The sequence below is a fragment of the Tauraco erythrolophus genome, chromosome 15, assembly GCF_009769465.1.
Source record: "Tauraco erythrolophus isolate bTauEry1 chromosome 15, bTauEry1.pri, whole genome shotgun sequence".
Lineage (NCBI taxonomy): Eukaryota > Metazoa > Chordata > Aves > Musophagiformes > Musophagidae > Tauraco > Tauraco erythrolophus.
The window spans coordinates 11,294,352-11,309,895 of NC_141479.1; the positions used below are offsets into that span (position 1 = coordinate 11,294,352).

The window sequence follows — 15,544 nt, forward strand, 5'->3', positions numbered from 1 at the left end:
AAACAATGTTTTTGTCCGCAGAATCCTCACGTGTCATTTGATTTTGAACACTGGGAAGATTTTGAAGATAAAAGCCCTTTTCCAGTTGGTAAGGAATGAACAAGTTGGTGTTTATAATGCATAAAATGATTAGTGTCCTCATTTTTTGCATAGGCTTTATGTGAAATACCCATTTATTTCAGATATGTGACACTTAGCTTGCTTGCTCAAATTCTCTGGCAACAGATGAGAGGACCTCTACTAGCAAATTATAGGCAGCAGGGTATTTTTCTATAAGAATAGCACAGGCAAAAACCAGTTTAAAGTAGTTTTTCGTATTTTGGTCTAGTTTGTAGTCTAAAGTGTGGGGGTGTTTGGTTTTGTTTGGGTTTTTTTAAATACTGCTGCATGTTTGTTCTGAAGCTCTTGTTTTTTCTTGCTTTACAAATGTTACACTTTGTTTCTTCTAGGTACTAAAAAACTGCATCGCACTGCTGCAGTAACGGAAGAATTGGTTGACTCCTCGGAAGACAGTGGAACTGAAAGTGATGAGTAATTTGGAGACGGATTTTTTTTTTTTTCTCTGATAAGAATTATGCTTGAAAATAGTCTTTCGCATGAGTATTTCTACTAAAATTGATAAAATTAAACATCCATGGCAGAACTGTCCTTGATTTTAGGAGTAAAATAGTGAGCAAACTCCTTACCTTTGGGCTCTGAAAATCTCAAGAAATACCCATAGAAGAACATTGTTTTCTAGTGCCTTCACTTTAAACTTGTTGGCTTTAATGAAGACGTGCACATACGTATGTGTGCAGTTCTAACAATCAAATCTAAAGATTAAACTTGGGTTGTGAGACAGTTGAATTTATTAGTAGTTACAGAGCTTCTAGTTTATTTTATCTGAGTGAATTTGCTGTGTTAGCTTAGTTAGTGATTTTTGAACTTTAACAAATCCTCATGATCTGCTGACTGTTTCTACTATATCCCTGATCTCCATACAGTATTGGTTTGTTGGCAATCCTCACATTTGTCAGTTCTGCATCAAGAAGCAATGCCTCAGCTCCAATGGCAATTTTTGCTACTTGATTGGCAATATGTTGACTTGGTATGAAATATTGTACAGTGCAGCTCACCGTAGTAACCAGCTTCTGTACAGCTGTTGTGGAATGAGCACTGTGATGATAGATTGATTCAATATTTGTTTTCAGTTTGACGTTTTCACTTTTCATGAATGCTCTTATTTCATTCCCTCTCATTTATCTATAGCTCTTTTCTCCTTTGCAAATGAACAATAAAATGTTGTCTGATTAGCCCTAAAGCTTTGCCTTTTAATATACCATCTTTTGGAAGATAACTTTTCGTTGTGAGATTTGTGTGCATCCAGAATATCTTGCAGTGAAATATTAATGTAAAAGATATTGATAATTAATGAATCTGGTATTGATCTCTTTGCATCTGTAGATTTTAAAGCACATTAGTTTCCCCAACACAGATATATGGTCATTTAGTATAGGCACTTAACTTCACAGATTTAAAAAGCCTAAAATTTTGCTGTATTCTTGACTAGGAAGAATATAATTGCTTGTTGGCAATTATTATTTCAAGGAACACCGTGATGCCTTTACTTCAAGAATGGGAGGAGGACTATTAATGTATTTACACTGACATTTAAAGTTTTTCCAGTATTGGCATATCATACAGCTGCTTCTCTGAATACTTAAGAATATTGCTGATACCAGTTGAAAACTGCCATGTGACAGAAACTATTCTAATTCTTAATGTATGGTTAAAAAAATTAGTGCTGTTGGGGACCTGACTACAACTGAGTTTAATTAAACCTTCACCTGAGTACAGGTACTTGCACAGCTGTAGTTGTTGTAGAAGTACTTAAGGAGATAGCTGGTGTAACTGTTTTGGTCTTGCTCTGTGTTGTGATGTGAGCAGAAGACTGTCAAATCCCTTAATTGAAAAAGAGGAGTGATGGTGCAGGATGTTTTCCTACATGTGTTTTGTTCTTCTTTGACTTGTTTGATACCTAAATATAATGTAGGGTGATTTTTCTGATGGTATATAAATGTAGTGAGTTATTTAATAGACAAATTATCTGTAATTCCTTACATGAGGTAGAAGCAAAAGCTGGTTTTAGCCATACGTTCCTAGCAGCTGCCAAGAGCCAGTCTGTAAAGGACAGTGTGAAAAATGTAGCAGTACATTCCAAGAATATTCTTTTGTCCTAAAGCGATTTTTGATCAGGGTCTTCATGAGGAAGAGATTTTCTGTGGACTTTTTATTTGAATTAGTTCAGTTGCATTTTGGAACCTCTGCCACCTTCTAACATTTCTCCTGCACTAAGGAATTTAGTAGTCAACATATTTTGTGAAGAATTTTTTTCTTATGTTTTGAAGCCATCCCTGCTCTGTCTGCTTGAAATCCTGTACCCTCAAGATGTAATAGGAACAGATAGCTTGCTTTTCCTGTTTTCTTGTCACTCAAGACTCTGCCTATGAACCTCTGTTGTAATTTTTCCCCTCATCCGCCAATCAGGTATCTATTTCAGCCTTCAGAATAGTCGTAGATAGTCATTCCTTATGCAGAAGTACTCTGTTCCTTTGGTCTTTCCCTGAACCTTATAGTTCTTCTGTTTCAGATGATGTTTTACCAACTGGGGTAGGGGAACCACAGTTCCAATAGCGTAACTGGGACAAAACACTGTGGCAAGTAGGCGCTTTATGTGTAATGACATAATTACAATTTTGTTTTGTTCTCCATTGCCTTCCTTACTCATTCTTAGCCTTATTTTTGCTTTTGTTTTACCCTGATTGTACACAGAGCTGATGTTTTCATGGATCCGACTGTAATTACAAAATCCTCTTCAAATGAATCAGAACTCACTTTTATATGTACCTTTGGGATTGCTTTTCCATGTAGGTAGATGCAAAATGAAACATATAGGAAATCAAGATTTATTTATTTCTTTGTAGGTGCAGGATGATAGAAATAGCTGCTTTAGTTGAATTTGCTAGCCTAGAGTTAGTATGGACTTATGATCTTAAGCTGGTTGCTTAATATTCTTGTGTGATATATTTAGGATGAGTGTGCCTAGAAGTTGCAGAGGGGACTTGTGCCATCAATATAAACAGTCTCTCTCAAATTAATCACTTTAAAATATTGACAAATGACTTGATAAAATTCCTTTCTTTATCTATTCGCACCAAGGGAGTATAGTAGTAAAGAATGTTACCCAGAATCCACAAGTTTCTTGAGCAGGGAAAGTAATATCTATATGTTAATGTAGTATCTATTTTTTGATTTATTTTCACTAGCTATCAAATGGAGTGTTTCTAGGATGAAGAAGTTACCTCTGAAACTCACATTCTTGCTGAGGATAATTTCTGTGGTATTTACTTGCTGTTCTATAACTTGGATGATACTGGAGAAAACAGATACCTGAGAAATTAAGCTTTGATTTATTATCTAGTTTTAATAAAAAAAAAAAATAATCAGCCTCTTCTCTTCCTGTCAACTGAGTGCTTTCCATTTTACTTGATTCCCACTTCCTCAGTCTTTAACTTTTCGGTAGGTAGTATTTGGTCTGAGAAACTGAGAACGGAGTTAGTCTGGTTTTACATTACTTCTTTCTGTGTGGCCTGTTGAATGTGATGCTGTAAATGACAGCTGCTTCATTCTTTCAGCAGTGTGATCAAAAGCATCTTGTCACTGCTGCTGCTTCATAATTGAAAAGTTCCTCTTGTTTATTTTGAGTAATTTTAATGCAGAAAACAAGATGCCATAACATATTAGCAAACAATGAAGACAGCTCTGCTGGGTACTGTAATCTACCTCAGAAATCTTTTTCTTATATATTTAACATGTTTCAAGTATTAGTGTTGCAAAAAATAATACATCAGTATGAACATAACAATTTAGAAAGTGTAAGTGTGTGCCAAACTAAATTGAATCTCCTTCAACCAGTATAGCACGTAAAAAAACAAAACAAAACAAAAACACCACCTGGTACGTATAAAATATATTATTCAGCAACTTCCTCTGCTGGAACAACTTCCAAAAGCATCTGAAGGTGCATAGTGATGGGCTCTGGGGAAAAAAGTTTATTGTTAGAGGCTTTATGAAAGAACAGACTTAATACTGGGTTTTTTGAGTGATAAAATTATCCTTGTGAGTAGTTATCTGTCTGTATTTGTATCTCAAACTTTAAAAATGAGTGGGGAAGAAAAACACTGAGATCCAAGCAACAACATTCCAGGGTTTCTAAACTTGCTCTTACTGGAGTACAATACTCTGAATGCATAAATACATAATATTTAATAATCCTGGGGGCAGGAGAGACAAACGAGGGATTTTTTTAGTGTCTGTAGAATTACTAATTCTGTCCTCTTCAGCTAGTTCCACTTGCCCTTTTAGAAATATCTGTGTACCCTAATTTCCCTGAGATAATTGCAAAGAGTTTCTCTTGCGACTATGCAAAACCATTTTATTAATGGTTGCACGGGGTTCTTGCAGCTTTCACTTTACTCAGCAGCACTGTGATTATTTTGATCTTAATGCTGTTAACATTTTCTTTAAGTATAGTAAAATAGATAATCTGAGCTAAAAGTTCAGTAATTTGTGGCATAAGAATGTCTGTCTGCTAGTCTTTAGTTAATGGCTAAAGCAATGTTTTGAAATACAGACAATTGAAAAACCAACTTTATAGACAAAATAGTTCTGTTCATTTTAAAAGTCATTTTCTTCGTGCTACTACAATGTATTGCTTTTTTGCGAATTAAGTTTTGTTTTTCCTGAAGTCAGACATTACTTTTTTTCACAGGAAGGAGTAAAATACAATCTTTAGAAAAGCTCACTAGGTGCCCCTCACTGAATGTCTGGAAAATGGTCTCCCTGCACACCCCGCTCCTGTGATTTAGATGGGATGGACCACATAATGAGCTTCATTACGGTAATAAATCCAAAGCTTAGCAATGTTCTGTTGAATTTGGAGCTGGCTATCTGAGGTATACTTACTTGATACTTTTTGGGGCCAGTCGAATTTAAAATGTACGAAAAGTACGTACACTATAAGCCCACTAAGTATAAATAAAACACAGTACAAATAGGCCAGTTCAGGTGCACTGATGATTGGTGCCAGTACCAGTAAAATGGCGACTAATGTCACTATGACTGGAATGATAATGGGTACCTGCAAGATACAGAGCACAAAATTACTTGTTTATTCTTTTGCTGTTCTTACAGAAGTTGCGTATATGAAAGAAGAATATTTTCATTGCCTTATGCATTTTTTTACTTTTAAAATTAGTGGCATTAGATGGAGCAACTGAAAGAGTAGCAGGAATACGGGTAGGGAAAACACTTCTGCTAAATCATTTACCAGGATCTCTGTGTCTATATTGCAAATAGCAGTGTAAAACTTTGCATTTTAATGAATCTGGGACCTGACTCCAGTGCAATGACCTGGGGTCTTACTTCGGGTACTCTTTCAGTGGTAGTCTGCTGACTGCAGTTTCCCATCCCTGAAAATCTGGCATGTGCCATCTTTTCCCAGTCCTAATGAGCTTTGTCCTAGTGCAAAACTGGAACAAAGAAAAGAACTACAAATGAATGGCTAGGTTTCAGGTAAAGGGAAGAAAACAAACAAAAAAAACACACACAAAAACAAACCAACAAAACCCAAGGAGTCCTCTGTCTGAGAATGCCGATTGTGGTTTAAATATCCAAATGTTTAGGACAGTTCATGTTTCAGTGTTTACAGGAATGGAGGAAAAGCCATACTGAATGTTGAACTTACCCTGATTGGTCTCTTGAGTTCCTTTCTTGTAAATCTCATAACAATGAGTGCAAGTACGGTTAAACCATAAAATATCCAGACTGCGAAACTAAAATAATTTATGAGTGTGTCTATGTCACCAGGGATAATATAAATAATAGCAACAACCCCCTAGAAATGAAAACAAAAATTAGTGTAGTTGATTAGAAAAGAAGCGTGAATTTTACTTCTGTGTCGAGATGGACATATGTTTATGGTGTTCCAGAGTGTGATCTGTGAATATTTTTGCTTGAACATTGCATATTTAAAGATCGTGTCTGCATTTTGCCAACATGTGTTTATTTTTGTGTGGAATCTTAATTTCATTTTAAATCAAAAGACATAAAATTTGTACGCAGTGATTTGTTTTGTTGTTGACTGTGTATCTTGGAGGAAGTGAAGATACTAAAGGTATTTTTAGGTTATTAAAGTTAGTGGGAGTCGACAGAGCAGTTGAATTTTGAATTTATCTTGTTTTACCTTGAAGACAAGATAAATGAGCAAAATAAAAATAACAAGATACTCTAGATTTATTTTAAAGTGTATTTACTGAGTAGAATGATTTAGTCAGAAGTAGATTCATTCTTTCAGGGAGGAAATAGAGTAGTCATAGCTTGCTTTCAGGCATCCTGTGAAATAAAAAAATTTGCCTGATACTAATAATTCATTTTATTTTAAAATTTATTTTAATGCTGTGGATTCTTAAACATTTTGATTTCAAAATCCGGTTCTGGTATGAAACTGTTCAGATTGAGAAGTTACGGTTTTTTTATGTATTTTTTTCTCCTAACATGACAATTTTCTTGTCTAGACAGTCAAAGGTATGTGTCAAGACTGCTGGTCAGAAATAATGAAAGCATGTATTACTGGAGAATTTTGGTTGATAATTGTTCTGTACGTAGAATATATACTTACGTAAAATATGATAGCAGGTGCTGGTGTTAAACGCTTCACGCTGATGTAAGATAGCACCTTTAGCATGTGCCCTTCGCGAGCTGCAACATAAACAAGTCTGACAAAACAAAAACAAGGTAATCCAGTTAGTGTGGCATGGAGACTCCAAGTGGCATTACTGAAAAAAAGAGAGTACCATTCATTTCCTAGTTTGTTTTATTGTGTGGCTAGATCTGACTATAATTTCATCACTGTTTCCTGTGATATGCAGTGGGATACAAGGAATATTGTAGTAGACTGAAATAAGGGAAATAACCAGTATTAAGGGAAATAACCAGTATTAAAACAATGAACTTGAAACTAACTCTGAACCAGTATTTAAGTAGTGAGCTTGAAATTAATTTCAGAATAATTTTTTCCACATTTAATTTAAATTTATTTGGGAAAAAAGTGTTAGCTAGTATGTCTTTTAATTAAGTGTTTCCTTTTTCATTTACTTCATATCAAAAAGCTACGTTGACAACCTTCTGTGAAAAAATTGGTCTTTACAGCCCTATCATATTCGGATGGACTTGAAATCTAAAATATTTTTAAATAGTGAATAGAAGTGTTGAACAACTGATAGAAAGGAATAGTTTCTCTTTCCAGTTCTTATCTTCATAATTAATGGTGTAGTCATGTTCTTACTGGTATTTAACTGTTTAATTCTTAGATTGAAACTTGATGAGAGGTGAAACCTGTTGTGCTATACCTGCTTTGAATTAAGAATGAATTAATTCCTTTATTTTCTAATTTTTCAAACCTGCATAGCTACTGTTTCTTAAAATTAAACAATATAGCAAGATTTGCAGGTACTTTTTAATTACACTTGCACATTTGGATCAGAAGAATGTCTGTATCTTTGCGTGTAGATACATAAATGTATATATAAATTTTTCCATCCTTCAAAAATTTTCATTTTAAGATACTTAGCACGGGAGCTTACCTGCCTGTAGTAAAAGAGGTCCCATTGGCAGATCCAATTGTAGAAAAGGCCACAAAGAGAGGCACTATCCAAGAGGCTGGATAAAGGACTCTATCTCCAAATGTCTGGGATATGGGATTAAAATGAATCATTTTTGTCATTTTTAACTATTCAGTAATGTTGGAGCCTTTTTAAAAGCACAGTAAATGGGTATCTAAGGTATGTTACCAGTAAAAACCTGTCATATATTTTGTGTAGTTATTAAAAGAATGCTTTGCCAAATGAAGACCTGGATTATTTCATACCACTCTATAAAGAATGGAATATCGTTGTCATGGTGTTTGAGGTGCAGCATCTGTAGGAAACATTGGGAGACAGATGTAAAAAATATACAGAAATCAAATTCTGTTAGACACCTGTTTTGGGGCTGTGTCTACAAAACAGAAAGATTGCAGCAAAGAGCCACGTGTGCATAAGCGAATTTCAGCCTGTATGGAGGGAGGAACACGAGTAGCAACTGCATGACAACCTGGGCTTGACAGGTAAGTAAGTCAAGGACAAACTTGATAAGGTCTTTCACTACACTTCAGTTACCTCTGCCATGCTATGTTAGTTGGTACAGCAGGGTGGATTAGATCTAGTGTAGGTACATTGATCTACTGTAAACGAATTTGAATTAAAACTTTGACAGATGGGGCTTGAGTTTTTAGTCAGGGACTATTTAACTTTTTTAGTAAGTCAAGCATAAGGAGTTCTGGTTTTGCACAAGTGTAATGTCAGTGTTGTTTCTTTGTCTAGGAGTGGGACACTCATCAGTGCCAAGCAAAAAGTCTCCTTACGGAAGTACAGACCTCTTTATACAGTGCACTCCTTGTGCCGTTTGCTGTGCTGCCTTTGTACTGTTCAGTGGCAGTTCTGAGATTTTGGTGTTAATTTAGTCTGACGAGTTTAGTGCTAGCTGGTGCGTGTTGTTCAGATTGTAAATGTAGTGATATATTGAAGAAGGCTAGTTCTTAAGATACAACATGGCTGTACCTCTTGGTGCAAACAAGATGCCAAAATGCACCCAAGTTCTGCAATTTAAAAAAATTTATTTTTAAGTATTTAATATTAATTTATATATTCACTTCCTTTTTTTTTTTCCCTTGGGATATGACAAAACTACTGTTTAAGCATTACTGAAATAAATTTTGGATTAAGAAGTGACAGTAGATAATGGGGAAAAAGGTGACACTGACAGCTTAGAAATTAATTGTATCTTTAGAAAAATTACAAATTCCTTTTGCTTATGACCTTAATGCACATGCAGCCTTCTTCAGATGCTCTATTACAAAATAAAATGGCTTACCACAGCAACTGCCTGGGACTGCAGGAGTTCTGTTGAAGTCATTACGGTGAAATATGAAATGTTTATCAGAACGTAACAAACTGTAACCAAGGGGATTCCAATAATTATAGATAGCGGTAGATTTCTAAGGAATGCAAAAGTAAGACTCCATCAGCATTGTTGTATCACTGGTAGAGTTGTCAATAGCAAACTGTGGACTCTTACTTTTCCTTGTATGCTTTTCAGGTGTATTTACATTTCTTTATTGTAGAGCCATGGAAATCAGGATTTAAAACAAAAAAAATGAAGCCTGTAACAGATGCTGATTAGCATTGTCTGTTACTGCACAAACTTTGCATAACCATTGCTTTTAAAACCAAACCAAAACATATGCCCGCTTGTACAAAAATACTGTGTTTGATTTTTATCTTTAGAAACACTGTTTTCCTACATAGTTTTACCTGTAAGGATTTTTAAGTTCTTCTGTGATGTAATTGAGTTGATTCCTGAAAGGAAGAACATTCATACAATGTTACTAGCAGTAAGGTATTGAAATACTAATATATTGTGCAGTCAGCTCTTATTTCTTATGTTACTGGCTTTTACCTTTTCAGGTTTTTTAAAAAAAAGCCATATATATATATATTACAACCAATCTTTTAAGTGGTAAAAGTGCAGGACAAAAAAATTACGTGAGCTTCTTATCCATGTCAGCCTCTTAATTGACCATCTTTTCCTCCGTTATCTTGTCCTCTTCACAGTTTTAGAAGTATCTCTGAGATTTTTGAAATGAGATTGTCTTAGTTCTTGGATAAAATATCCCAAAATAACAAAACAAAAAATTTGGCAGACATTTATCTCAGATTTACAAGATCATCTTTGAACTTGAAGCTCTGCTATGTCTGAGTGGTTTTTTCAAATAAAAGCACAAGCATACTCATTGCAATGACTGAAGCAAGTCTGCTAATGTTTCACAATTGTTCTATAAGTCAAGTCATGTTGTCTAGAAAACTGGTATGAAAACCTTTTTAAGGATTACACCTCTCACAATTATAATTTTCAGATACTCATTTTCATTAGAACAATTAGACCAGATAGAAACAAGATTTTTTTTTTTACTCATCTGCTTCTGAAAATGTGAGGAGGAGTTGATACTTACAGTTCAACAAGCTAGTTTTCAAATGTTGGTGCCTGGTGGTTACATATTGAAATAGTTATTAGACATCTGCTCCCCTGCCCCCTTAAATATTCTAGGTGCATATCTGAATTAGCAAATTTACATGCCTTAGTTGAGCCACTCAAATTTGAAAATAGAACCTGAAAGAGTAATCCATTTAAAAATAAATCCATTTTTAAGCATCTAAATGGCACTTGCTTCTTGCAAGTTAAGATTTATATTCTTAATTCCTTCCAAAATATGAATCTATATGTAAACTTTTACAGTTTGAACCTTTAAGAACAGCGTTAATGGATCAGACCTTTGTATTGCATCTGTGCCAACAGAGCCCTAGACCAACTTTCCCTTTAGTTTCAGGAAATGAAACATGTAAACTACTTTCTGGACTGTGACAGATTAAGTTATATAGTCCTGCCAGTAAATAAATTTATTCTTATGAAAATAATTCTGGAAAGCACTCTTCTGGGTATTAAATATAAATGCTGTGTGTAGAACACAAATGTAAACCTAAATCCATCCATATCTGTCGTGACTTTCAAATGTGTTTTCTTAAATCTAACATGGTAGATAATATGAATAAACAGATGTGACGATTTAGAATTGAAAGCTTCTCAAGGGAGATGATCTGTGTTTTTACATTAATTCCAAATGAAACTGAATAAGAAAAAAATGGAAAGTTGAGCCTCACAAATTCTGACACGTAATGTTGGTGGGGTTTTTTTTATGTTGTCCTATTCTAATCAAACACCACTACCTATTTTGCAAGAAATGGAATTTGATGGGGTAATCTGTAGGGGCTCTGGGAAGGCTATTTTGCCTAACATAATAGAATTAAACTGTATTATATTCTCCTCATTACCACAGTATCTAAGCACCTTCAGCAGCAAAGCAGTAGCCCTTTCAGGATCTAGTACAGTCTCTTTCCCTAATAAACAGCAACTTGAGGATTTGGGGTTCTGGGAGGTTTTTTGGGGTTGGTTTGTTTTGGTTTTTTTTACCCAAACTGGTGGTCTTTTTCCAGAATTCTTTAAGAGATTCTTAATAATAAATCAGATGTTAACTTTTTCAGATCATGTCGTTGAGTTCTCCAGGGAGAGAGTAAACCAGCTAAAGGCTGTTAAACTGTAACAACGCTAGTAAAGATACCTTACCATCCATCATATGCCCAGAGTCCGTTATAAAATGCCAAACTGATAGAACTAACAGAAATTGTACTGTCCTTGAAAGAATCTTCAAAGTTTTCAGTTTGTCCTGCAAATAAGATGTAGGTTACTGATGAGTGTTGAAATTAATTCCTTTAATCCCCACCAGATGAAGAAACACTGTAACATCTGTTTCATGTTTTGAAACATCTCACTGCTAAAATCAGCTCATGCCAATTTTTATTAATTGATCTGTAGTATTGTGTTTTCCACCCACCCCACTTCTCTAAAGGAGAATATTGTAGTTTACCCAAGAGATCTGGAACTGAAACACTGAATAAAGAGAGCCTTATTGTTGTGCCACTTGTCAGTGGGAATTTTTAGTGGTCATAGCAGAAGTTAAAATAACTTTTGCAAGTAAAGTATAATTAATTACCTTGTGCAAGGAGAACAATTCCACTTACAATAATGATTATGATAATGATCATTTTAGCAGCTGTGAGAAGATTCTGGAGATAGCTTCCCAGCTTCACGCTCAGTGAATTCACTATTGTAATGATCACTAAAAGAAACAAATTTGTAAATTTCTGCATTAAATTTGTCAGAACTGAAAGACAAGTTGCCTCTTAAAACCTCCTTCCCCCCTGCCTTGTTTACTCTACTGCTTTTTCCTCACATTGTTTGTCTATATTATTGGTACAGGATTTTTAACATACTCTGTTGGGGTAACTTTTAAAACAGTGAGGAAGAACATTTTTCTTAATTGATTTTGATAGTACCTTTACTGAAAAAACCATACTGAAGTTACACAGCATTCTGATAAATACAGAAATAATGCCTCCACACATAGTTTTTTTTTCTTTTCTGCTAAAGATAAGCATTCATTACACAGCTGTATCTATATTAAGGAAGAACAAAAACTTAGACTAGGAACAAGGCATTTTTATACCTATCCTTTTCAGATGGTGTTGAATTACTCATTGTGGGAAGGATTCACTGTACTGTGCTCCAAAGCTTTCTGTTGCTTTCAGTGTAGGGTCGCTTCCTGGTGGCTTAATGAAGATTAACCCACTCAGGTCTCACCGTGCTGAAATGCTTTGGTGGGGCTGAAGGGAAATTGCTGTGCCATTACCGATCTTGTCTCTTTTAACCAAGTATGGGTCTTACCAATGGCAGCTGCTGCAAGACACTTGACGACAACTTGGGGTGGATCACAACCCGAAAAAAAAGGAACTGATGCATATTCCGCAAAGCTGAGACACATGATTGCGAATGAACTGGGTTTTATGACAAGTAAGCTTGCCCAAGAAAACAAAAATGCTGGAATTGGGCCAAATGCCTCCATGAGGTAAGGGTATTCTCCCCCGGATTTTGTGATCATTGTACCAAGCTCAGCAAAACAAAGTGCACCTGAAGAACAAGAAAAGCATTTTTCAATCGGTTTAGTTCATAGACTTCTTAAACGATGACTGGCTAGAACAGATTGTCACTTTTTAATAGGTAGAGAAGTTAAGGAAATGAAGATATGCAAAGCATCATGACTCTTCATGTTTCTGTATGTTTTACTGTATATGCAAAATAAAGTTTTAATTACTTGTGAGAAATTGGAAAAAATATACTGAAACTAAGTTACAGTCCAAAATTCACTACGGTTGGTGTTTAAGACTTGAGCAAACAAAGTCTTAGATTTCTGTTTAAGAAACCAACACTGTAAGAAGCATCCAAGTGACAACAGCACTGGCTGACCTTCCTTTTGGAAACTTGAAAAAAATAGGCTTGCTGTATAATTTTCAAGTAAAATGTCTACTAAGCTCAGCTTTAAAGTACAGTGATACTTCTAGATTTATTGTTGTAGTGGCGTCTGGAGTAAAGGTTTGTCGTGTATGTTGTGTACCTGGCACAATGCCCAAAGAGTTCCTTTTTGTTTTACTTGAAATACTGAGATGCTTAGTGCTAAACTTTTGTCTACAAGACTTTCGCTTACTGCCACTAAATTTCATGTTTTGCCTGTGATCTAAGTAGAAAAGTATTCTCTTTGTTGCAGTTAGTTGATGAAGTAAGCAAAACTAAAACTTGATTTCAAAATGAACTGAGAACGTGCTTTACAATATTTAAAAAAAACAAATTAATCTTTTAGAAACAGCACATATTTTAAGTTTTTGCCTGAGTACTGCTATGCTCCTCAGGGTCTGATTGTTTTGGGTTTTTTTTGTCTACTTGCTATTAGCTAATTTGTGAAATTAGAGTGGTATGCAGAAACAGTAGATAGAAAGATTTAAGCAAATTTACCTAATGTTGCAAGAACTCCACAGGCCGCCCAGATGATTAAACAAGGACCCACAGCTCCAGTATTGGCAAGTACTGCTTTTGGAGAAATAAAGATACCTGAGCCAATAATTGTACCAACGATCATACAGATTCCGCTGATGAGGCCCACCTTGAAATAAAAGAAGACATTTTGGTAATATCTAAGAATGCAGTAATTATGTTTTGGCATAATACAACTAGTAATTGACAGTAATGACTTTTTTTCCCAGCTTTCAACATACAACTTCTCCTAAGGAACATGTTAGAGTGTATGAAGTTTCTCTCTTCTTTTCAAGGTGCACACGCACCCAGTGGCATACTCCTGCTGTTTCCAAAAGTAGCGAAAGTTATTTCGTCTTTGCCTGCTTGTGTACTTGCTTTTTTTAAACTCTTTTGTATTATGTGGGTCTCAAATCTAACCTTGGACAGGTGAACATCTCCTTTCCACTCTTTGATTAAATTCTGAAATTCTTTTATGAACACTTAAAGTCTGAATTTTCTAAGCTTCAAAATTTGGTTTCCTGGATGGAGACTATATTTTTTTCAGCAGTTGTTTTCCTTTCCTTGCTTCAGGTATTTGTGCATAGGAATTATCTTGATACTGCTAGGTGGTGACAAGCTCATGTTCTGACTTTGTAGTGACCTACGCACTGCATGAAACTACTCAAACTTTGAGAGCTCTCCTGCTTGAAAAACCAAAACCAACACAACAAACAGGGGCATGGGCTACTTAAATTGTTAGTTATGGCTAATCTAATAACATCAATATCTTGTCACCAAACTGAAACCACAGACAATCTTTTTCCAGGTTACTTAAATTCGAAGAGGAGTTCCACTCTCTCCTGAGAGCAAATGGCACATGTGTTTTCTAAAGTTTTCTGGAGGAGACAAATTTTCCACTTGTCTTTCTGTACCAGTGGCTATTTTATGGCCATAAGCATTAACAAACTTTCAGAAGCCGTGAGCTCAAGAACCCACTTCAGCCTCTGAGAAGTTGATGAAATGTCTCACTTGATCAACTTCGAAGTTGACAGACATAAAAATAATTCAAATACTCAAAAAAAAAAAAAAATCATATTCTTACTTTTTAATCATGTTTATATTAGCTATTTAACTAGTAATTAGCAGTTTCCTAAAATGTAACCAACCCCACAGTGAAGATACTAGTACATCAGTGCTAAACGGGGGCACGGTTGCAGTTTTTGTACGCTGATGGGTGCGCACAGATGCCACCCCACAGCATCCCTCGGCCGGGCCCTCACACGGGGGGGGGAGCGGGGGGGGGGGGGGGGGAGCGGGGGGGGGGGAGCGGGAGGGGGGGGGGGAATTTTTGCCTCCTTTTGTAGGTTCGTCGTTTGGGGTTCATGACTCTGAATGGAGTGTCCATCCTCTTCCCGTTGTCCTCTCCTTTTCTTTTCCTCAAACCTTCTTTGCTCATGTGGTTTACTTTGTTGAAATCTCTAAGGAAATAAAAACCAAAATACCAGTCTAGCGTATTCATGTTTGCCCGAGTTTTGCTGATCTATATGGGTCCAAAATAGTGTAGTTAAATATTGCCAGACAACATAAACAATACCCACACTTACTCACAGGCCAAGGACTTCCATCTAACTTCCTCCTCAGAGATTAAATCGAAGAGGTGTTAAGTCTACTTCACCTCAGCCTTCTGACTTGCTGTGAGTTTTCCTCGTACCCACCTGGCCGTGAATGCCTTTCAGCCTCTGTCTCAGGTTACACGCAGGTGAGAGGATCTCCGTGCTGGAACAATCGAGGCTTTATAGCTAGTCTCTCCTTTGAATTCCACCAGAGGTCCAGACAGATCCAATCTTTTTCCCCAAGGCTAGTCAGTTTTCTTATCTAGGAGACCTTCTTTCTGATCTTCGTTAAATTCGGCTTGTCTCAGTTCCCTGGAGATGCAAGTGTCTGCTAC

General features: G+C 35.9%; 2 protein-coding genes across 3 annotated transcripts in view; one reads left to right on the top strand and one right to left on the bottom strand.

Annotated features, from left to right (window-relative positions):
• TDRD12 (tudor domain containing 12) overlaps window positions 1–535 on the top strand; it is a 29,839-nt gene extending 29,304 nt beyond the window's left edge. For both annotated transcript variants that reach the window (XM_086621015.1, XM_009989626.2), the window contains 2 exons: window positions 22–88; window positions 450–535. In XM_086621015.1, coding sequence (XP_086477141.1) covers window positions 22–88; window positions 450–535 — 153 coding nt within the window. The remainder of the gene's footprint in view (window positions 1–21; window positions 89–449) is intronic.
• A 3,477-nt stretch (window positions 536–4,012) lies between these two features.
• SLC7A9 (solute carrier family 7 member 9) lies at window positions 4,013–15,052 on the bottom strand. Its single transcript, XM_086621017.1, is given in 13 exon segments — window positions 4,013–4,077; window positions 5,005–5,179; window positions 5,786–5,935; window positions 6,719–6,815; window positions 7,683–7,786; window positions 9,010–9,133; window positions 9,450–9,494; window positions 11,317–11,416; window positions 11,744–11,869; window positions 12,475–12,717; window positions 13,597–13,744; window positions 14,949–15,013; window positions 15,016–15,052. Coding segments are annotated over 13 exon segments (1,479 nt in total).
• Between the last annotated feature and the right edge of the window lie 492 nt (window positions 15,053–15,544).